This window comes from Rhamphochromis sp. 'chilingali' (genome assembly GCF_963969265.1).
Source record: "Rhamphochromis sp. 'chilingali' genome assembly, chromosome: 20".
In the NCBI taxonomy this organism is placed as follows: domain Eukaryota; kingdom Metazoa; phylum Chordata; class Actinopteri; order Cichliformes; family Cichlidae; genus Rhamphochromis; species Rhamphochromis sp. 'chilingali'.
In genome coordinates, this window is record NC_137947.1 from 7,784,756 (window position 1) to 7,809,500 (window position 24,745).

Here is a 24,745-nt window from a genome sequence, read left to right on the forward strand (position 1 = left end):
ACAAGTCAGCTGAAAAGCTGCGTTTTAGGATTATCTATTTTAGAGGTGAAGCCAGTTATTAGAAAAAGAAGTGTCAGTAACCTGTAACTATGGAGGGGTCATGTGGTAGGAAAGAGGAACATCTTGCCAAACTGAGCACACGGAGTTGTGAACCATGCTCTCATTGGTTTATTCTAAAGACACGTTAAAAGATTCCCCCCAACATATACTATATTCTAGCGATATACTTTATCTGGTGACTGATGATGCCATCTTTAAGGCTTACATCCAGTGCTAGGGAGCTAATGTGAGGAACTTGAATCATTAGTTTCCAAAGATTTTTTTTATGAGCCTCGGAAGTAACACCCTTCTATATTTAAGGATTAATATCATCTTATCAGCCACTAAATTCACATGTAAATAGGCACATATTAACTGAAAATAAATGCTAAAATGAGGTTGTGTGTGTATACATGAGTGTGCAAGGTAAATGCTCGCAGTTACTGAGCGAAGACCCAACAGAGAGAATGAGGCTGGAGACAGACATTTCAACGCCTTTCATTAAAACTTATTACTTTGCATGTTATGGTATTGTAATCCTCTCTATGAGCAATTTTGTAACGACATAAACCATTATTTATCTCAGATTAATTAGATTTAAGACCTTTTAAATCTCGTTTGGTGCAGAACGCCCATGGAGCTTCTCTTTTCACAGCAAAAAGAAACATCAATAGATCTTTCCTGATGATCACTTTTTGTAGATTAGAGGATTGTTATTAATTGGTCAATTGGTTAATTGTTATTTTTTTCCTAATTAGTCACCATGGAGGAATAACAGGCTTTCTTCAGTGACCCTCATTTATAGAACTGTCCTTGTCAAACATGTTGTATAGAGAGGTTTCAGTAAAATGCAAGCCAAAATCTGAATTATTAGGGCAGAACTACATGACTTGGTTTGGAGTGCTCAAGTCTGGTTAAAAATAAATAAAAGATCATGGATAATACACCTAACTCGTTTAGAAAAAACCTTATCACCCACTGGATAATGTAAAATATTCATCTCAGCAGCCAAACTTTGAGAACATGTCACAGAGCCGTCTGTGGTATGTGTAGGATGAAGAGAGGTTACATTGCACGCACAAGTGGAAGCTCCCTGGATGTCTGCAAAAACACATTTGCAAATATGTGTAAAAGGAGAACCCCAGGAGACACTGGCACCAACAATAGGAAGCCACACAGAATTAAATCCAGAGGGTATGCTTTTTGTTCTGACTTTAAAAGTTCATTATTAGTCATATACTGCGCATCTTAAAAAAGAAGTCAAAAGACAAAAGAACCAGTAGAAAAATCAGGTGACCAGTCCAGTTCTGATGCCTGCTCTTCCCTGGTGTCTCCTGGTACAAAAATGTACCGCAAACCTGATTCTTTCCTTTCCAAGAAAGCAGAGGGGTTGGCAAATGGCTCACTTGCGACCAAAACCAAACGCTTTCTTTCTTTTCCCATGAGGTCAAGCAGGAAGAAGGTTTGTGAGCAAGATTTAGCAAGGTGTTGCTCCCTTTTTTTTAAAGTTATAAACTATTTGTCATCTTTGTGTATAAAAGATTGAGGTCACATTTGTGTCACAGCACAAAGAATTGTGGCAAACAGCCCCGTATGGACTCAATTTGAGTCTTTTGACTGTCGCCATCTTGTTTTTTGGTGCCAGTAGAGACTACCTACATAACCTAACACTTTGCTAGTTGTCTCTTTATAATCACATGGGTCACCTTTTTGGTCAAAGCTGTAAGTACTTATATTTACAAGAGCTGGTGCTAATTAATCTGGTGCTAATTAATCTAAACTGGGCAGGGATAGCTCAGTAGGTAGAGTGGTAGCCCCATGATCGGCAGGTCGGGGGTTCGATTCCCCTGAACAGCCACCCTGAGGTACCCCTGAGCAAGGTACCATCCTCACACACTGCTCCCTGGGTACCCAATGGCTGCCCACTGAGTGAATGGGTTAAATGGAGAGAGGAATTTCCCCACAGGGATCAATAAAAGTACACTTTCTTTCTAATTAGAAGCCATGAAGGTCCCATCTTATACTGATTTTGTTTTGGTTTTTATCACAATTAATCACTGTGTATGAACTAACAAATATTCATGGTATTCTGGAAAGCATTCTAACCTAGATCCTGAAACTATTCCAAAATACTACTGTTGACAAACCTTAAAAATGTGTTGCTTTACATAGCAATGAAATTTAGAGAAATTTAGAAATAATTATGTCAAACTAAATTGAAAGCGATGACAGGCAAACCAGTGTTAAATCTCTAAAATGTCTAAGCAAGCCTCAAATCAATAAGCAGACTGAGTTGTGGTTTATTAAAGTAACAGGTTAGAACTCACTATCACGCTGGTGTGCTGTGATGTCACCTGCTCCCGGCCATGCCTCCTCCTGTAAACCGTCCACTGCCATCATCTGTAAGAAGACCGGGCAACGCGTCTCAACAAGGTGCTCTGTGTGAGGCACCGTGAAGCCAGACTCTCTAAGACATTGGCAGACTTTGCTTAGCTCAGCCTAAAATGTGCAACACTCTCCCCTCAAACCAGGGCTTGTTTAGCTGCTGGCACATGAAGGCATCAGTCAGATGTATGCCAGCTGAGCTGAAGTGTGCCCACAGAGTACACACTGCAACATCACTACCAGTACTCGTGCCCTCACCTTGTCTACCTTGGCACTTTTTGAGTTTGATGGAAAGTGCCAGACAGCATATTTATACATCTTAATTAGCAATAATGAAGCCCGGTACCTGCCAACAATCTGTTGCCAGTAGTTACTGTGTGGTGTTGACTAGACTGTATGCCTGTTGTTTGCCTGCTACTCACATGAGAACTGCACAATTGAAATAGGTGAAAGGATCATGTGTTTTTCCTAAAGCCAATTAGATTCACTAACAAACACATAACGATGATGGATATTTAACACTTGAGGATGGAGATGTTTAGTCTGAAAGGGCCTTTTACAACACGTAATAACTAAGCCTGTATCTACAGGACCCCAGATTTATAGCAGATTATGAATGAGCAGGAGATGGTTATTAGCTGTTCTGTTTGTCACGCTGCAGATCATTCACTTTAAAGGGCCTGTCAGGACATGGTGAACGACAGCAGATTCTGAGGATGTTTAAAGTCCCTGTGATCTGAAGCCATGTTTGGATGCAAACATGTTTAGATCTGTTGGCCAAGATAAGTTTGAGCTCTGCACAGCCAGACCTTTTTATGGAGTTGTGAAAACAAGTTGCATGATTTTTTTTTTTTTAAACCGTGAAATAGGCTACAACCATCCTCCTGACGTCTGGATTTATGGCCTGGTAATTCCCCTCTGGAGTAATTTGGCTGGTACATCTGCAGCTTAGCCGCATTCCAGCAGAGCTCTCCTGTGCTGTGAAGTCAGGAGATGACTGATTGATTGATTGTATTACTCCAGTTTTAGCATGGCTTTGCAGAGCTATAGCAGTGAAGTTCTAATGTGATCTATCCAGCGAGCAGCCTGCCTGCTTTTGGGTTAGCCTGCTGTGACGATCGCAAATCATGGTTAGAAAGTGAACTTTGCAAAATACCACAGAGTAATAACAGGAAACTGATAGACACTGTTTCAGATTAAAAGATGTTTAACTTAATTCCAAGCAGAATTATATGTAAGATTTAATGGTTACAAATTATAAACACAACAACTGAATGCAACACAGCGTTTATGGTGTGTTTTCCCTGGTAACAACACGAAAATTCAATTATCAAGTTCCTCATCACTGACTTGATGCTTCCACATGTTATTTCGGATGCCAACTGCAGGCTAAAAATGATTACATGCAAACATGTAGTGTGCTGATGGAAGTCTGCAGTTTCCAAGTGCCACTTACTGCTGAGGCAGTGAAGAGACCAGTTGCTTTCATAGCCTACAAAAAGGTAAGTCTAACATAAATAAATAAATAACAAATTTTTTTTTAATGTAATAAAAGGATTCCAAGTGGTCCTCACAAGGCACAGGTAAAATTAAAGTTTACCTGCTAAACTAAATTAGCTGATGCTAATCGGGAAATTAGCTATATTAACAAGCTATCAATTAGTTATCTGGCAGCTAGCTATATTTACAGAATAATTTCACCAGATACTATCCGGTCGTTAAGTGATGACGTGACGAATCCTACTTCCGGGTCTAAAGTAGTCTGCGTTTAATATGGCTTTTGTGTCGTTAACATGTTTAATGTTATGTATTTTCTTCTATTTAATCTCAAAAAGCTCCTAAAACAGTCAGTGATCACCGTTTACCTCCCTCGGCTTTTATTACCACTAATCATTTATTTAAGCTCAGTTTTTAAAACCTTAGGATGTAACTACAGCCCAGCCCATGCAGCAGTATATGAATGACTAACCTCGTATTGTAGATGGATTATCTCAGTTGTTCTCCTGGCTGAAGTTTGGTCCTTTTACAGCATCCTGCCATGCGATTACATTTGTTCCTGACCACCGAGAACACTCACGTTAACTTTTATCGAGTGGAAAAAAAAGTTAGCTTGTTTATATTATGCTAACATAGCTGTGTTGCTAGCGGTCACGTAGCACATCATTATATTACCAGCTAGACCAACTTCAGTCACCCTACAAACGTCACTGCTGTTTAGTTTTCTGTCTTCATTTATGTTGGAAGTGATAACAGAGCTGTACGTTTTAATTTGTTTCCACAACCCCGCAGTCAGGACATGCTATATTGTATTTAGATAGAAGCTAGCGAGCTAACGCCCTGCTAACTTCTAACTCCGTTAAATGTCATAAATTCCGTTTTCATGGATGCCTGGATATTAAACTCAATTGTTACACCTGGTAGAGCAGAACACTGATCATTTTATTAAAGATGAAAGACTTTAGACAGTTTTTCAACTCTCAGTAATGCCATAGTGATCGTTTGATATATGGACCTGCAGCGGAGTTTAGACCCAGACACGACTAGTGACGTCAGACTTAACAACCGGATACCATCTGGTGCATATGTTATGACGCAGAGCTTGGTTGTATAAGTAAATGATAATGAAATTAGATGAAATAAACTGTAAGGTTAGCTAAATCTGAGAGGAAGCACTTGAAAACTGAAGTACACAAATTCATTCAACTGTTAGAAATACAAACTTAAATACCTGATGGAGAAGAAAAAGAGAGACATGCTTGAAAACATGGCGTGGGGGGTAAACTCGCCGGCCACTTTTTTAGGTCCACCTGTTCAACCGCTCATAAACGCAAGTATCTTATGAGCAGACATGTAGACATGATCAAGTCGACCTGCTGACGTTAAAATCGAGCATCAGAATGGGGAGGAAAGGTAATATAATTAGCTTTGAACATGGCATGATTGTCGGTTGCCTGTATGAGTATCTCATAAACTGTTCTCTGCTGGGTTTTTCCCCCACACACCCATCTCTGAGGTTTGCACAGAAAGGGTCTGAAAAAGACAAAATAAGACCTGAGCAGCAGTTCTATGTTGATGTCAGAGGACAATGACCACACTTCTTCCAGCTGATAGGAGGGCAACAGTAACTCAAATAACGACTCTTTTCAACCGAGGTATGCAGAAGAGCATCTCTGAATGCACAGCACATCAAAGCTTGAAGCAGATGGCTACAGTAGAAGAAGACCTGGGTGCCACTCCTTTCAGGTAAAAACACTACAATGACAATACAGACGCCAAAACTGTACAACAGAAAACTGGAACAACATTGTCAGGTCTGAATACTTTAATGGTAAAGGCAGAATTTGTCATAAACAACATAATATGGATCCATCCTGCCTTGTATTGACAGTTGATGTTTTCTTGGGGATGCTTCATTGCCATGCTTTGGACCCTTTAGTACCAACTGAGCATCATTTAAACTCCACAGCCTACCTGAGTATTGTTGCTGACCATGTCTGTCCCTTTATATAGACCAAAATCCTCTGAGGGATGTCTCCAGCACTTTGTTGAACCTGTGCACAAAAAATGTATGCAGTTCTGAAGGAAAAAGAGGATCCAACCTGGTACTAGCAAAGCGTACCTGATAAAGTGTCCAGTGAGCGTATATATTCAGAATGACCTAATCCCAAAAAGGGGGAATTTATTTCTAGCTTACCCACACAACTTAGTCTTTAAAAGCAAACAACAATAAATCATAACAATTATAAAAATATTAACCTAAATTAAAATGGTTAGTGATAGCTGACCTAATAGCTGTGGGAATGAAGGATTTTAAAGTTTCTGTTGATTCTTCTTTGGGAAGTTCATTTTAAACGTGTCTATTATATTAGAGGTTAATATATGTTTATTTAATGTCACTGCATCACTTTTGCAGTTAAATGAGTTCTCTTCCTTCACCTTCACACTTGCTTGCGCTTCACTCTTGATAGGTTTCTCTTTGCTCTGGTTGTCATCTGGCTTTGTTCACCTGATACCAGACGCGTGGCAGCTATCAGAGGAAGACAATGCCATCAACACAATGCTCAACACAGGGATCCACAGCGTGTTTGACACCTGATTTATCTCAAGCACCTATGCAAATTGTTAACTATCCAGCAACAAAGGGTCCTACGCTTGATGAGCGGGTGGGGTCTGATTCTCTTGGGAGCTGGAGGGGGTTGACCTTGACATCTGGCCCCCGATCACGCAGCTAGTTCGAGCCAGCTGCCCAAATAGGTCTGGTTTTTCCCCTAAAACACCTCATCCATCTGCTGAATTTCTTGTCATATAAGTTTCTCCATGATTGCCTGAGGCACTTCCATTCACAGACGCGTGCAGGGTGACACTGATCCCCGCTTTGACGCCCATCCATATTTAAAGGGGTGCGCAGGTGACCTGTGGGTGGCCCTTTCTGGCACGCTGAGGGCACTCCTGCGCCCACAGAACCTTGCATAACACGTTTGTTAGATATTTCCTCAAATTACAGCCATATGATATAACGCACAATGAACTAATGGGGCTTCAGTCTAGTAGGCACTCAGATGACACGTGCCACCACCGCACAAAAGATGGGATCAGGGAAATTCAATCTGTTGATGAATGTGTAAGGATGACAATGAGCATGCCAATTAGCTTATAAATACAACAGGTGACACCTACATAAAGCCCCAATTACATGCTTTTTTATGTCCAGTGTCTGTCAAGGCAGACTACAAGTTAATAAACATTAAAGAAAAAAATAGATTTATTATGTATGATGCAACTTCTGTTACCTATAATTTAACATTATGACATTATGGTAGTGTCTAAATGACAAGAGCCAGCTTAAATTTAGTCTCAAAATTCAGTGACTAAGCCAACACAGGTGACTGTGCTGCCATTTCACCTGTAACGTTTATTATATTACTGGTGTCTGTTATTTTCACTGTATGCAGCTTCTATTGTCAGCTCCAAGGTGGTGCTGTGGTGGTGTGGACTGGCACCTGGTGCACTGCTGGAGATGCACCGTCAGGCTGAGGTGACGAGGGAGAGGTTGCGTTTTAACCAGCTACATGGCGGGGAGACAGGGAAGCGAACCGCCTCTTACAAAAGCCATCGGCTGGTAAACACCACAAGTGTTTTTCCCAAAAGATTTCACACAGCGCTGTTGCACACATAGGCAAATGAAAGTGCAGTTTTTAAAAGCAATCTCGCTACTCAGTTGTCAGATGATGCCACTTCTCTCTTTCGCCTGGAGGGCATGGGAATTTCTCCAGAACAAAGGGAAGCGACGCTTTGAGCAGGAAGAAAACAAAAGCTCTGACACAAATCAGCGCAATTAGAAACACTAATTGTAGTTCAACTGCCAGCGAGATCAGTTAATTGAGAGTGGCTTGTATTTTATCCACAGGACAGGTGTCAAATGGAAGAGACAGCGATCCACTTTATGGAAGATTTGCATCAGATTTGAGCTGCACTGATGGATTAAACAGATCTACTGCAAAAGAGACTCACAACACATAAAATCCTAATTTATTCACCATTACGGGCTTTTGATGCGACTCAAAAAAAAAAAAAAAAAAAAAAAAAAAAATTAAGCAAGTCACCAGTTTTCCTTACTGTAACTTTATTGAAAAGGACTAAAACAATCGTACCTGTGCCTTTCAAGCTACATCCAGTGAAACCTTGGGATTTAATTATAATAGTCATGGTAATATCTAAAAGTTCGTGTTACAAACTGTAGCACATGGAGAATTGGTGCACATTAAACTGCATCACCAAATTCTTATGAAGTGCTTTTGTTGGCACTTTACATACAGTCACCATTAACAGCATTACACTGTTATAATACATACATTTTCTACACCACAATGTATAACTACAATAATTATAAGAATAATAATAGAAAAAAAAAACAACATACATTCGTATCCCCAAACATCCAGGAAAGTTTTGCATATTTGCTAAAGTGTAAAGATTAAACACAAAAAGTTGATCTACCTTCACATTTGTTAACTATACAGTTTTGACTTAAATAGATTACAACATGGTCATGTGATGAGGTTTGATCAAAATGAACCCACTAGAACCCGATCAAGTGGATCAAAGGTTTCTAGATGAGTAAAAGCTATACAAGTTGGCTTGTGTGTAGGGCTGCCACAAACGATTATTTTGATAGTCGACTAGTCATCTTAGTCGACTAATCAGATCATGCATCCATTGGACGTAAAACGTACAGCTTATTGCACCAGCATGCATCTGCTCTTATATAACTATCATTAGCTTACAGCTTTAAGTGTTTAAGGTATGTGCTAACTAAAAATAAAGACAAGATGATAGTTTATTAAATTTTAATGAAATTTGCAGATTGCTTCGGTGAAGTTTAGTAAACTCCTTGCTATCTAAACTATAACAGGAAACCGGAGTATATTCTCGAGCATCTCACACTTCTGATAATCAGCTGTCGTCTTGATGTTTATTCAGCTGTGTAAAAACTATAACTAATCTCAGCCAAACCGTTTTACTCAGGAACAAATAAAATACTAAAAAAGCCAAACAATAACATTTTGAAGTTATCTAAGTGACTTATATATATTTAACCTGAGTAGCGAAAGACTGCAGTTGGTTTGAAAACGATTTGCAGGGAGTCCGGTGCTCTCACGGGCTCTAGTGAGCCTTGCCCACCGGCTAGCTATCGAGCTAGTGGGTAACAGACGTCTCCGAAAACGTGGGAGCGCTTTTGGAAATATGTGGTGTCTTGATAAACTGAGCAGATATTTGAGGTTTACACAGCTACATTCTCGCCTGAAAATATGTTAAACGTTTATTTTGTGACCCAGAAAGAATAATATTAAAACTAACTAGCTGCCGCCATTGTTGTAAACTGAGCTGGGCTGCGCTATAAATTCTGGGACACAGCTTCTTCTTCTTCGGGTTTAACGGCAGCTGGCATCCTTGTACATGCAGTGCTGCCATCTTCTGTTTCAGTCCGTTATTACACTCTTAAATCCTACTACTCATTCCTGCGTCTTTTGTGACCTTACAAAGCTTCAAACGACGCGTCGGCTATTAAATCAGTCGTCGACGATTTTGATAGTCGATGTAATCGTGACTAGTCGACTAATCGTGGCAGCCCTACCTGTGTGTGTAAGTGAGACATAATCAAAACATGTGGTCGACATGCAGGAATGACAAGAATTCAAACATCCATTTCATTGATTCGTAACATTAGAAAGTCTGAATGAACTGTGAGACCAATCACACACACATACACACAGACAGAAGTAGACCCAACATGTTTACATCAAAAAAGTAATTTTAGGTCTCCATCATGTTGGAGCCACTCATGTTTCATTGTGTTGGCCCCTGTGCAGGAGACGCCATTCACTCCTCTAAACTCGATGACGCTTTGCTAAATAGCGAGATCTTTTATAAACGCAGTCATCATTTCCTTCAAAACTGTGTGCCACATTACAAGCACCGTCAGGGGATTTAGCTGCAGCTTAAGTCTTAGTGTCTGGCAGCTGTATGTGGCCTATGGCAAGCAGCATCATATTATCAGTAAAAGACTACCAGGAGGAGGATTGTCAGATCCCCAACTGGAGCTTTATGTCATTTTCATCAAAAAGGACAAAAAAAAATCCCAGTGTATTTGCACTATTTGTTGGAACAGTGCGGAGATTTACCTTCAACACATTTAAGGTGTACACTGATGCATATACACAATTAATAAACTTAAATTATGGTGGGGGGCTATTTTATCTTCAAGCATTTTAAGTGCTTTGCATATTCAGATTTATTGTATGAGAAACATTATGCAAAGAGCCAAGGAATGTAGATGCAGATCTTTCCTTTTTTTGGGTGCAAAATATCCCTTTGCACCGTTGTTGTCAAACATAAATTCAAAATGCTTTTCATTTAGATTTGTGTTTTCGTATGACATCTACCAAAGCACCAAATTATGTTAAAGCATAAAGCAAATGTATCAATCAAGCTAAAAGACAAACTGACAACCAGAATCAATTAATTTGAACTAGTCACCCCCAGTTTTCATTTGAATGAAACAACCTGAGGGTACAAATGTACTGACATTAAATATAATCTGAGAAAATATATTTTTGTTAGTTAATCGTCTGAACACAGGACCACATTATAGACTTGAGAGTTAATCGCCCGAACACCGCTCCCAAGCATGTGAAATAAATGATGAAAGTGAATCGCTTTTTGGAACTCAAGTAAAATAACACCTTCCCCAGGAAGCACAATTTCAAACATTTTACAAAATGTGTATAAACTCAAAAGCGCTTGAAGAAACATTGCGAGCGACTATACAAAATGTACAATAGAATTTGTAAGAGCTTGAAAAGATCAATGAACACCTGGCAGCCCACCAATACAGGCCGGTTAAAGTGGTTAGTAAAGCCTAAAACATACGAGCCCAGGATTAACACTTCAGCTAAAGTTGGAAGGCAATCTTGGAAGGAAAGCTTGTCCATCATGGAAAGCAGATTCTTAGCCACAAAGCACTCATGATTCCAAAAAGCTAATTCAAACACTGTTACCATTGCAAAAAAACATACAGATAAAACATCAGATAACCATTTTCAATACAAAGAAATAAACCCGACGCCTTTGTCACATCATCAGACAGAAAATATTAGCAGTAACTTCTTGTCCATAATGTGTCTGGGTAAAAAGAAATGGGATTAAAAAAAGAAACAATAGAATAAAAACACACCTATGAAATGTTCTCTTTGGATACTCCAAATACTTTAAAGGCAAGCAAGGATCGATCACCTTGTTAGTGTACCGTATACATACATTTCGGACTTAAGTATTTCAAAGTCGCCCGCAAGACATTCAGTAACAGGAGGTTTTGGCCTTACGTTTGCACAACATCCGATAAAATAACCACTTCCACAGCAGAAAGACAGTAATAACTTTTGCATGCCAAAAAATGTGTTTGACTGATGTAATGTTCATGAAAATGTAAATTGTGTTTGTGTTGAAATTCCACAGATCTAGTGTAGCAGTTTGCCTCATATGGGATTTGGTATCATACAGTGTAAAGGTCAAATATTTCCAGGACTGCAAAACAATTAAAAACTCATAAATAGTACAAAAACCACTAAACAGGATAAGATGGATCCTCCTCATGGCCTCATATATCAAACATCGCCTGATGCAGATGTTTGATATTTTGTTAAACATGGCAACGATGAGTAAATGACAGTTATGTGACTATTAAACATGTTTAACACTGTAAATACAGCTGAAATAAACAATTATAGATGTAACCCTAACCATCACTAAATGACTATACTACAGGTTGCACAGCCATAGACTGTATAAAACAGAAAAATTTAGCCACCATTTTTTGTTTTCCAATGACCAGCAGGAGATCATTATATCATTAGAAAAATGTTTCTAATGTTTTAATTACCAACTTCAAGCCTGTTAAATCAAGTGTGGCATTTTTAAAAAACTTTTTTTTTTTAAACTTAACCCTATGATTTATCAATTTGTTAGCATATGATGCCCTTTGATCACCAAGTTTGGCTTCAGAGATGGCTAAACAGCTGGAGCTGAAGTCTCAGAATGGGGGTTTCCACAAGCCAAAAGCTCTAAGTGACACCACAGTGGCTATATCCATCCATTTTTCTACAGTCTATGGCACAATCACACATAAAAGTGGCTTTATCCATGAACAACCTTACTTAAGTACCAGCAGCTGCCCTGTAGCTGTAGCATTTGGTTAGGACACACGGATAAATTAAAATTAAGGAGCATGGTTTAACATAGAAACCCTAACCCTTAAAGTGAAATGAGAACAGTTAGCTTCTTATGGTTAACATGTTATCTAAATGGCAATGACTGGTTATTTACCCTGAAAATTATTAGTGAATTCTCATTAGCACCCCATAAAGTGGTAAGACACAGAGTACATAGTGAATTTGAGCCTAAAATAGGAATTACATATGCATGAATTTTTGTTTTAGTTACAGTTTTTTCACAATAGGATAGGTCGTGGGAGGGGGGTATGGGAATACAGTGTCGCTTTTAACATCAGGTACCCTACAAACCCATTGTAAATGAGCTTTAAAAAATGGATACGTAAAAATGACTGAGTATATACCCACATGTGCAGATGGTAGCATTAACACAATCTTGAGCAAAAATAAAAAGTATGAAAAAGAGGAAGGCTGTTCAATCAGTAACAAAGAACTCCAAGCTTTTTTATCAAATCAACATAAAGAGAGGAGTTTTACTCCAACATGCGATTAAAATGTAAACAAGACCATTACCAGCAGAATATAAAGCATTACCTTTAATATGATTATTGCACTTAAAGTAAAAATTATCACCTCCAACCGGGGACTTTAAGAGCCTTGGTCAAAGAAAATTAAATGATAGTCATCACAATAAGAGTAAAAAATAAAATATCAGTAACTGATAAAAGGAATGTGCATTTGTTCTTGAGGAGAAAAATAATGCACACCTCAGGAAGCTAGAGACAAACCAGGCTTCCAGGACCTGTCAGCAAATTCTTACAACTATCTTCCAGTGTTTCTAAGAAAATCCATCAATCACTAAAGCTGAATGTGTCCACATCTGCACCACGAGGCAGGCTGGGGACAAAAAGCTGATGCCGTGACATGCACCGCAGTTTAAGTGGCAAGTTTTGGACTTGCACTTGATTGTAACGCAGTACCTACAGCTTCATCTTATAAACCTGTAGACCATCTCTCAGCAAACAGCACATAACTGTGACTACAGCATCTGGTAAACACGAATTTGGCAGCATTTGCACTGTAAGAGCTTCTCAGCAGCTGATGGCAACTGTGTGTGCAACAGACCTCTGTTGGTTTACAAGTACAGTACAGCTAAACATAGTTGGCGTGAAAAGATTTGATGTGCCTTCAATAAGCTGAATGTCTCCTGTTTAAGTACCTAAGAATACACTCCAAGAAGTAATCATGAGCAAAATTATAACACGGAATTATAAGAATGCCAAACAAGGCCAAAACCTGTATGACCTACATATTAAAAAAAATAAAAAAGCCTAGAAAAACTAACCACTGAATAGTAACTCAATAATTGATCAGTTCTATTTGTTCCCACTCACTTTAACACCTGATAACGATTCGTGAGCTATTGCTAAACCTTCATTAGTACCTTTTCATCGTGAGTCATTTTTTCTACTTTTTGGAAAGTTTGCCCGCCTTCTTTTTTGGCTCATAGGGTGTCCGTAGAATACTCGGTGTCTCCTCCATGACGCGTACCAGCAGGTTATCAATGTAATTCTCCAGTTCCCTGATGTGGGCATCTTTCTTTTTCACCACTTCTTTCTGTTTGATGAGTTCCTGCACAACCTCTTCAAAAGCCAAGTTGCTATAGGCAGCCACGCTTTCCTGTGTCACCTCCTGAAAGTGGAAAACAAAGAAATGATCATGACCATGTTGTGCATACATATGTTTTGTAAAAGGGCGCTTAAATCTTTGACGATCGGGGCACCAATAAGTCTTTATGCTCCATCATTGCTGACTAATTAGGCTGTTTGGCACAGAGTCACATGTTTATCTTTTGTTGTGCTACTAATAAAGGCTAACTGAGGATTTTAGGGTTTTAGCTCTGACCTGGTCAATGAATTCGGTAATAAACATTCTGATTTAACACTAGCGCCTGAAGATTTACTGTTTGGCTGATATTGGCCTATCACACGTGTGACCACAAGGAAGTTTTTCTTTTGATCCTTGAAGAACAAAATGCAGAAACGGATGCTGGAGGCAATTCTCAATTGTTTCATTCAAGTTTGAAAGATGAACCTGACCCCTCAGACAACAGTCTCAGTGGACAGGTGGCTGTCAAGAAGTCATTCTTGAGGAAAATTATTATAAAATTTACACAGGAACTGACCTGAAAATCAGTGGCAACAGATCTTATGGAGTGAGGAATCCAAATTTGGAATTGTTTTTGGTCGTAATCGTCATATACATGTATGGAAGTGGTCAGAAGACAGGTAAGTGTCTACTGCAACCACTAAAGGAGGCTCCTTCATGCTTTCTGGTGATGGAGTCTCTGTCAAAACTGATAAAATTATGAATGCAGAAAGGTTTTTGCAAAAAGCTTCCCTCAGACAATTATAGAATAAAGGTGGTCATATCAAAAATTGACTTTCAAGGTTGTTAGAATTGCACAAATTCTGTTTTAACTTATACTGTATTTCCATGTATGTTTGATTTACTTGTTTTCAGTAAATCAAATAATGCCAGTAGGAACATGACTTTTGGACAGTAACCTATCTAAAGGTGAAAAACAAGGACCCTATAAGGTCCCTTATAGCTTAACTACTCTATTAGGACTTAGCTTTGACACTACAGCACATCTTTATCTTTGCTTTCTAGTGTTAAAAACACATACTCTTTAATTCAAGACGACTCTGGCAAAAACTCCAAATAATCTGCCAGTACTTAACAATAAAGATTACCAAAACAATTGAATCTTTGTTTTGAGGGGGAAATGCCAGGCTGCATATTTCTACAAATAAAGGTCACGCTAATAAATGCCAAAATACGAATGCAACCCAAGCCCAGCTTTGCTCTTTGAGGACAATCTAGTTGGACAGAGCAGGGTGGTACAGTATGTGCAGATCATATTGCGCGGGTACGAGAGGAGCTGTAATCGTTTTTAATGAGGGACCACTTTATCGCTTCAGTGCTGGGCATCCTCCCCTGAACGGATAGAACAGCAAAGCCTTCACCCTGTTTAAAATACCACACTTATCAGCTTCCACTCCCATGCACCATTCAAGCCTTCACTGCTGGGTAAAGACAATGCAGAAAGAGCTGGAGCAGGACTGCTTACCAGGTATCTTATCGCTTCTAACAGCATAGAGGCTACTGTGGGGCGACACAAACCAAAATGAAATATTTGCCACAGAGATTAAATGTCCAACGCAAGGAGGGTTTCAGGAACAGAGCTCGGTAACCTATTCCCCACACAAACACACCTACCCCCAAAAAAAGCCATCTCACTGAAAGATACTGCACTTAAGCCATCTGAGAGGGAATAAGAGAGCAGACAGCCATATGGAAGGATGCTGGTTTCACGTACAAGCGTGTATACATGCACACACTCCCTTTCCCTCTCACACGCGCGCACACACACACACACACATATATACACACCCCCACGGCATAATAATCAGGAGCTTTAGTGGTTGGTGACAAAGGCCTGGAAATGACCATGAACTGGCAAAGTAATGATGACCATTTTTCTGCGATCAGTAGTGAGGAGAAGATAAGGCGCACACTTGGCATTCTCCAGTTGTGTCATTACAGTTTCTAATGAGCTCAGCTTTGAGAATCTAAAAGCTCAGTCCTTTGAAATCTCTCACTGCCCTCCCTCCCTCCTGCGTGTAGTTAATTAAGGCCTTGAAGCAGAGGAAATGGGAGCTGCCATTTCTGCGAGGCACAGCGGCATGCACGGGGGCACATGTGTGGATACAGACAGCCCTCAACACCCACAAAGAAAGGTGAGGAAAGCCATTATCAGCATTCTCCTTCTCATTTAGGCATCACTTTGGCTATTGCTCCCCCTGCTCCTTCATCTATATCAGCTTTGCTGTGTAACAGTCTGCGAATTTTAACTACTGAACAACTAGCAACTACTAAAGAGTTAAAAACTTTATCTACAAATGAGGTAAAAATGATATCTTTAAGTATTTCTGTGCCCTGCGTCGTAAAAAACCCCAAACAAACAGCAATTAAACAATCTGTGCACATCACTACAACTGACCTTACAGGCCGAAATTTCACACCACTTCAAACTATGATTAGATCGGACATGATGACCGATGTGTGCAGCTGCTAATTAGTTGAATGGCACGTCTGAGTTTTCAGGGGTCTCACAAATCAATGTCACCAGCTGCTTAAGAGTCCTCAATAACAAAATCTGCTCAGCATTACATATAAAATGTACACAAATGTAACTGTTGCACTTATTCTCCCTTTTTTTTCCCCTCTACACTTTCAGCCAGTCAGGTAATATGAAACTATATAACTTTCTAAAACATATTCTTACTATTTTTTTGTCCTTCTTCTTCTGGCCAAAGGTGATGTTGGGTCCGGTTAATTTTTTGTCACTGCAAAACAACCAAATGCAAAGTTAGTAATCACATTAAAGCATTGCACTCTGTATTTTAGCAGACTTTTACAAATATAGAAGCTCTGATGTTCTCCTAGTGCAGGACATGAGTACAATAATAAATACATTAACAGGGAATAAATAATAAACTTGAAAACACCTTTTTTCACCCATGCACTACATTACAAATGACCGCTGAGCTAGTGTATGACAAAGGCAGCAGTAAAGATGATGGACTAGTGCCTACAGAGATAAGTGGTTAATTGGGTGGTCTATCTCTTCAGGGGATCTCATTACTATAGCTCAGAGGGCTCTGTTATCAAACCCAGGCACTCTAAAGAGCCACTAATGACACCTTCCACTCTGATAAACCAGAACTTAGCTACAGTGCTCACCAACTCTTTATGTAACACAGGAAAAAGATGTAACTGGCTCAGTGGAAATGTTTAAATAATATTTGACAACATAATGAGAGAGAGAGAGCGAGAGAAGGTCTATCAGAAAGTAGATTTCAATCAACAAGGTATTGAGAACTTTACTGGAATGTCAAGCAAATATCCTGTGGAGCAGTGACTATTCCATTGGCATTCCAAGATGATGTTTTGGGATTTTGAGATTCCTTGATTGTGATGAAAAAGACACAAGTAGCATGCTGCAATCACTGCTCTGCAGGAGCCGAACACAGACTTTGTCTTTGTTTTAATAAGACAACATACATTTTGTTTTTAAGTGTGTTCTCTTGTAAATTTCTGGGTTTTTTCTTTTTTTGATTGTTATTCCTGACTGGGACAAGAAAAGAAAAAGTCAAATAAAGTGATGATGCCAATATAGCCAATAAAGCTAACTTAACCACAAATACAAACAAAAACAGGACAACCTGGCTTTGTAGTTGGAGCTGAATGGGTTAGTGTCTGCTTGCGAGTCTCCACTAAAGGGGTTTGGGGAACGCAGGTCTCCAGAGCTCCCTGAACGCCCCCCATTGCTGGTCTTGCGGCCTTCCTTCTTTCCTGTCACGCGTTCCAGTAGGCTGACCTTCTCCTTTTTCTCCTTCCGCTCTGGTCGGTCCCACAGCTGCCCGTGCTCCCCCTCAAATGGGTTGCGGTTGCGTGGGAGCGTGGCATACTTCTGTGGCAGGGTGTCAGTGATATCAGTGAAAGGGTCACCGTGTGCTTCGTCGTCCTGGAAGCCTGGCACCTCACTCTGGGAACGCCTGTGAGGGCCACCTGTACTTCCTACAAGATAAATTAGAAATGTAATAAGAAACAAAATATGGGGGTTTTTTTTGGGGGGGGGTGGGGGGGGGGGGGTGTTAGTGTTTTGTTAAAAAGGGATTGGGTGAACTCAATTCATTATCAGTTTAGACATAAGAATTTTACTGCTTTATCACAAAACGACCACATTGCATCTGTGGAGTCCAGCATGATTAAAATCATAGATATTATATTTTTAAATATAATGATGCAGAAGTGTGCAAGTGAGCCACGATTTTCATTCAGGCTTGAAAACCCAAAAGAAGAATTTAAAGGTAAAAGTGAAGCAGTAACATAAATAAGTAGCTGGTCAAATCCAAATGTGTGTGTCAATATATAGAACCAGAAGAACCAGTGTGATCACAACAGTTAAAAACTAAGTGCGGATAATAATACAAAGGTTTGTTTGGGGGGGGGGGGGTTCCCCATAGGTTTACGTGTATTCTACTGTTTGAACCTCTTTCAGCAAAAATAAAGAAAAATATCTTTTTTTTGTTATTATCACTAAACTTATTTTTCACTCTGACATGTTACATTTTAACAGCAGATTCTAGTGAACATCTCAGCCTTTACTATAAGAATCACAACTACTGTTTGCATGAGTTACAGCTGCACTAACTTTGCAGAAAGAACTGGTAAATTGGAGACTGGTTGAGATGGAAATTTTCAGCTTAAAAACAGAAAATGACTAAAATGTCAAAGACTGACATAAATGGCCTACATTACTATCTTATTGAGTTGAGACTTACAGTACCTTATATTTTTAATAGGATTATATACAAGCAAGCATTCTTACAGACGTCTACAGATGGCCTCTAGAAATTGCAACATCTCATTTTAAGATATAATAAAATAGACTAGCCCTTTACTTTCATTGTACATGTACAATGAAATTGTGGATTAACACTATAAGAGCCATATATTTGTAACAAACAAACACTAAAACATTGTCCTGACAGACAGGATGCCACAATGCACCACAGTGTCATTCTGACTATTCTCTATAATTTTAACACTTAAGATTGAGTCTTCACTGAAATATTTTGGATCCCAGTCGACTGGGTCCCCCGTTCTTATAAACACAATAACGAAAATGCATCGGCAGCTTCAGTTAATATGAGAACTGGTTTTAAAACAGTATCAAAATCCTCTTCAGAGATCACTCTAGCAGCAATAAAAGTATACCAAACCAAAAAGTGACAAATGTAACAAACTACTGTGGAAAAACAGAAGCGTTGGTCCTCACCACTCTCTTCTATGGAGTTCATGGAATCCAGTTTGGGTCGAAAGTGGGTCCCGATGAGATCTGACATGGAATGCGCTGCAGAGAGTTTATGGGCCCCAGCGAGTAGCGGCCTCTTGACTTTTGTTTCAGGCTGGGATTGACGTTCTGGTGCGCCAGACTGACGGGTGGGCTCCGAATCACACACGGCGGACCGAGGCAAGATGGCTGAAGAAGCGTCACCAAAGCCGCTGTCGTGTTTTCGACCCTTCACTTTGTCCTTAAGTTTGGAAAAAGGTGAGCGGGGCTTTTCCTTCATGGAGAGGTCAAACATGCTGGCCGTCATGTTGTTCCTCATGAACTGAATGCTGACTTGAATGCGACCTCGTTCTTTCCTCTTCTTCCCGGGCTTGGACTCCAAGGAATACCAGCTAAAAATGAGAGTGCAGGAAGCTTAAGCTGAGCAAATTCAATGAGACAATTTATATAAAAAGAGCAGGGTTTATAAAAATCCTCTGAGTTGATTACGCGCAATGCAACATAATTCAGCAAGACAGGGATACAAAGTCAGAATGTGGTAAAAGTCCTTACACGATCAAACAATATGACAAATGGAAAAATAGCCCTCATTCCTTCTAATGGGCTTTACATACATCTTTATGGCTACTACTGAAAAGGCTAATTTGAGAAGACTAATCCAAAGGCGACACACAAATGCAGGGGCTTAAATCATTTGAACTTTTTTATGACACATATGAGAACACAAATTTATAACTCAAAGGATAAACATTCTTTGCAAACTGAACCTAAAAAAAATAAATTGTCTGCTGCCGAATAATACAGACCATTTCAAGCTGTTTTTTTGGCTCCTATTTGTTTAACCTCTCTGCTTTTTTCAACTGGAAGTAATGGGATTTATGCCTTCGCTCTGAGCGAAATAAAGTGGCATTTGCACAAATCTGGCCTTTGTTCAGAAATGCAACGACAAGCAATTGGGAAACTGCAAAGCCACATCGCAGGCTTTGCACACAACAGTTCATACATGCTAATGAGACACATCCTCTGTGTTAGAGGGCCTGTGAAGGAGGCCATTAGGAAACCAGTATCAGGATGAAACAAGCGTCAATATTTTTTCACTGCCTTTGCCACAAACATGGAATATATTCTAAAATGGGATGCTTTATCAGTATAACCAAGTCAAAAAAAACATATTTGCTTAAGTGTATCTGCTTGACTACAATTACTGATATTTTCTTCTAGATTTAAATGAAGATTTATAGTACTCCTTGCAGACTGACATGAAATTTGAGTTATCAATTCAATTGATTTTTTAAAAAAAGTGCTGGTATTAGCTTTATAAGAAATCACAGCTGCTGAACACTATTTTAAGCAGTCTAGCTCGCATCCCAGAAGCCTCACTCATAGTCATGAAAAGCCTTGTTGGGGCCAATTCCCAGGCTGCGCGCCGCGCTCCGCCTGATCAGTAGCCACAGCATGCCGCTGCCGTGGGGCCGAGCCTGCACCTCACGTGTGTCTCAAGGCCAAGATAAACCTCCCTGTGCTTGGAACCACAATCCTCCCACTCCGGTCCAAGCCGCTGGGAAACTCCTCACAATCAACAAACACAGGTGTGCGATAATTATGGGCTGCCTTCTCAGATATCAGTACGGGCTCTCCTCCCCAATATGCCAGTTCAAAAACACTGCGGATGGGCCGTGGTGAACAGAGACCCACTGTGGAGTGTGGATATAGTATCGAGAGCCCTGGCATCATTGTCAAGTATGGCTGCGGCGTAGGTATTAGGCCAGCAAGCAACACGGCGATATCCGTTACAGAACCACTGCTGAAAAAGTGCACAGCCTCAAGGTGCATCAGTTGAGGCACCTAAATAAATAAAACCCGTTCACACTGATTATAACATATTGTGATTCTCCCAATTGATGGGCAAAGAGGAAGTCAGCTAATGTCCTTTCCCCCCCGAAACGTGCAGTGAGCTAATTAACACCAGATCCAATTTGGTTTCGCAGTTCCTGTTTGCTTAATGTAGGGTTAAGAAGTGTGTGTGTGTGTGTGTGTGTGTGTGTGTGTGTGTGTGTGTGTGTGTGTGTGGTGGACTTGTGAGGCTCATCAACCAAAGTTTAGCCAAATACAGCAGAGTCTCTCCAAGCTCTGATGGTTAACACTGTGTTAGTTTATTTGAATCTACATCTATACATCGATCTCTCTCCTCAAATCTTTTTTCAGTAACTTTAAAGAGGACAAACCTTATTCTGGCATGGCTTTACTTGAAGGTAACCAAGCAGCCTTAACAAGTCACCCAATTATGACTCAGGGAGACGCCCACTATTGTCCACCAATATATTGGCATAGATAAATATCTGTTTCCAAACTGGAATGTATTTTGTGCCAAGAAAGGCACAATGCATAGAGGCCAGATTTTAACACGAGGGAAACTAAACTGTACAGAAACAAGCCAAGATTTAATCCCAGGTGTCTTTGGCTCTGAAGGAGAGACCATCTTTCATTCACACCTCTGAAAAAACAAAAACAAAAAAATGGAGTATAGGAGTGGCTAACAAGACATGTTTGTCCAGCTCCACTAGTTTCAGTTAGGTCAACTGGTGTCAGTAATTACTCTAAAATAATCCCTCTGCAGCGTAGGCCAATCCATTGCTAAGCCTCAAACAATACAGTGTCATGAAGATGGAAAAAAAAAGTACAACCAACATGTCCTTGCTAACTGAGCATGAAAGTGTGTCACTGGTGTGCTAAATAATTTTAAAGTGAAGTACTTCTGTTAGAGCATTTCATTTACTCTGCTCTTAACATTAAAACTTGTGTATCTAATAAAGTGTATTTCTAAACCAAGTGCATAAAGAAAATAAAGGGAAACGCAATGGTATTTAAATCATGTGGAGCAACAGGGTTGGGTCATGACCTTAATTGAGACCACAGTGCAGAAAATAACACGCAAAAGACAGCACATTTGTGAAGTCTACTATGGCAGTAATACTTGTGGCAAATGTGGCAAATGTGACAAATAACAACTGACTTAGCTCATGGTGTAATCCACTTATGACTGGAAAGGCTGTGGAAATATTTTCCACTTCCTCTCAAAGGTCTGTCTCTATACCAACAAGACACTACAGACTAAAGACCCTGAATAATGTACATGTGATGCTAATGTCTAAGAACTATACTATATAAAAACATGCTGTATGTCCCATGATGTTTGTTAGTGTTAAAACCGCCCCAGGTCTTCTCTTAAAGGGAAACTATTGACCTTGCAATCACTGCAAAAACTGCTAACAGTAGTATTTCTGTCCCAGAAAATCTGAAGGAATTATATTTTCCAAAAAGTATATATACCATAAATATCAGAGAGCAAAAATACATGGTTATAACATAAGTACCTCATTCTTAAGTGCTGGTTGTTAGCACATTAAAACGAGGATATAATAATCATTCTTGGAGCTCACTGCAGTAGTGCTTCTGCCCCCAAAAAACTTCTCAAAGAACCATTGTGACATTTTTGTGATATCTAATAGACTTTTATAGTTTTTTTTAATACTTACTCTGTTTTCTTTCTCTCCTTGTTATCAAAGATTTCATTAAGATTTATGCACTTCTGACCCAGAAACTTGTCCATCCCAACCAAAGAGCGATGCATCACTATGAGGCAGAGTTCATACACTTCTGGGTTGCCCTCCAAAAGTAGGCCAGGTAATTCAAAGGAGGCTTCTTCCCTCCACACAGGGTTAAGGGTCTTCTCCGCCACTGATGTTGAGTACTTCTCCTTGCCCAGCTGGATGATAGTGTAGGCATCATTGGTGCCATTTTTGCCTTTGGCCTGTAAACCAGTTGCTTGAAGAACAGTGGCTTGGACATGGGTTGGAAACCACTTTTGAGACTGCTCGCCCAGTGACATTGTAAGCACTGACTGTTAACTGAAATCCATTCAAAATAAAGTCAAATATAATTTATGCAGCAATTTTTTTCAGTGAGTGCGACATGCAAGAAGCAGCAATCATGATTCACTATAGTTTGACATCAGCGTTTAGCAGCACTTTTTACAGGGGACCATAAGTTTGACAAACTGAGCAAGTCTCATCTTCTGTCAGATCACAGGTGTCCAAGCCACTGCTGAGTCATCTGCAAGAAAATAGAACAGAAAGAAACAGGAAAACATCATTATTTTTGCCAAGAATGAAAGCCTGGCTTATGAAGACACAGAGAGAACTAATATTAAAGCAGGCAGCCTGCTAATAATTTGATGGCAGCCACTTTGGAAGTAATACGGCTAAGCAGAAATCACATTTTGCACTGTATGATTTGCACAATATCTTTAAATATATGTCCCTAAGATGGAGGTTCAAGGCAGATATTGATGATCTCATCTAGTGACACATTTTGGTGTCATTGTCACTGAATTAGTGAGTCACTCAGTGGGATATGGAGCGACCGTTTCATGTATTATTTTCAAATTAGTTTAGACTGAAAATAGAGGTTTTGACTGTGATTAAGAAGCTGTGCACATATTCAAGTAAAGCAGTCATGGGCTGTGGCTCTAGATAACTCTAGATGACGCATTGACGCAGGTATACATGAAAGAAGTGGTGTAAGTAGCCACGTAAGTCACATTAAGATGCAATGCCCCTTTAAGTGAGCGTCTCTCCACAGGTTTGTCAAAAGTAAATATTATTAAACTGATTACAACAATTAAATGATGCGAGGCAATATTAAATTGTCACCTTTTCGTAAGGCTTTGTTAGGGGTAAATTCAGTTAAGACTGGAGGACAACGTTAGCATTATGCGGCTAGCTGGTGGGCACACAGAGAGCATCACACACAAGCACACAGCTTCTTACCTCGGTGTCATTTTCACCAACACCACATGGACATTCAGCGCTTCAGCTCGGCACAAACTCTTCCCACAAACACACTCATGCGACACTTTCGACTAATGTTCGCTGAACTTGCTGTTGTTGTTGCAGTCCATTACTGCTCACTGCTGACGGCCAGTGGCGAGATTTACTTCCTAGTCTGACATCACTTCCGGCTCACCCCGGTGAAAGTTGAGTTGTCAAAATAAGGTGATAGCGCTCGCTCGCGCGTTCTAATGGAATTAGATAAGTGAAGGAATATAAAAAAATTCAGTGAAAGCTGCTTAAATATCCAAAGGCGAAGAAAAAGCTAAAAATCAAAAACAATGCAGCATAACCGAAGAATGTTCTCCATACTCGGTACTGGTGCTGGGTTGTGGGTATACTGTGCAGGTAAGCAGCAATGACAGGATATATAAATATGTATAAATTTCTAGCAAACACACTTTCTGTGAGATATTGTTGCGCATGTGTGTGCACAGCGTGCGTGTGCTCGCGCATTTTCTTGAGAGGTAAATCATACAAACATGGGAAGTGCTTTTGTCTCATGAGTGGGACATGGAGGTACCGATAAGGGGTTCACTTGAATGAACACAGACATGCTTGTCACCCCACTTGACAAGTGCATCTTAACCAAACACACCTGCCTGTGTGGGTTTTTATCGTTCTGCCGCAACCAGTGCAGTATGTACACACCACTGGCCCTAGGCTCCGGCTGGGCCATCCATCAAACTGAGATTATTGCACTTATCTAGAGTACATCTCTGAATGAAATGCTAAGGCTTAGTGAAATATTAGCACTTTATATAGCCTCTGTAGAAACT

The 24,745-nt window shown here is 39.9% G+C and overlaps 1 protein-coding gene across 1 annotated transcript; it reads right to left on the bottom strand.

Moving 5' to 3' along the window:
- Positions 1–8,030: 8,030 nt before the first annotated feature.
- On the bottom strand, positions 8,031–24,074 carry rab11fip2 (RAB11 family interacting protein 2 (class I)). Its single transcript, XM_080868912.1, has 6 exons — positions 23,907–24,074; positions 22,614–23,190; positions 19,063–19,469; positions 17,444–17,798; positions 16,504–16,564; positions 8,031–13,844 (listed from the first exon to the last, which is right to left on the bottom strand). The coding sequence occupies exons 2-6, from the start codon at positions 22,964–22,966 to the stop codon at positions 13,620–13,622; spliced, it is 1,401 nt and encodes a 466-aa protein (XP_080725038.1). The 5' UTR covers positions 22,967–23,190; positions 23,907–24,074; the 3' UTR covers positions 8,031–13,619.
- Positions 24,075–24,745: the final 671 nt, after the last annotated feature.

Coding starts and splice junctions, on each gene's coding strand:
- rab11fip2 (XM_080868912.1), bottom strand. CDS start 22,966: ATGTCACTGGGCGAGCAGTCTCAAAAGTGGTTTCCAACCCATGTCCAA. Junction 17,799..19,062: donor GAACTCCATAGAAGAGAGTG/GTGAGGACCAAC, acceptor TTTATCTTGTAG/GAAGTACAGGTGGCCCTCAC. Junction 16,565..17,443: donor AGCTCCAACTACAAAGCCAG/GTTGTCCTGTTT, acceptor GTTGTTTTGCAG/TGACAAAAAATTAACCGGAC.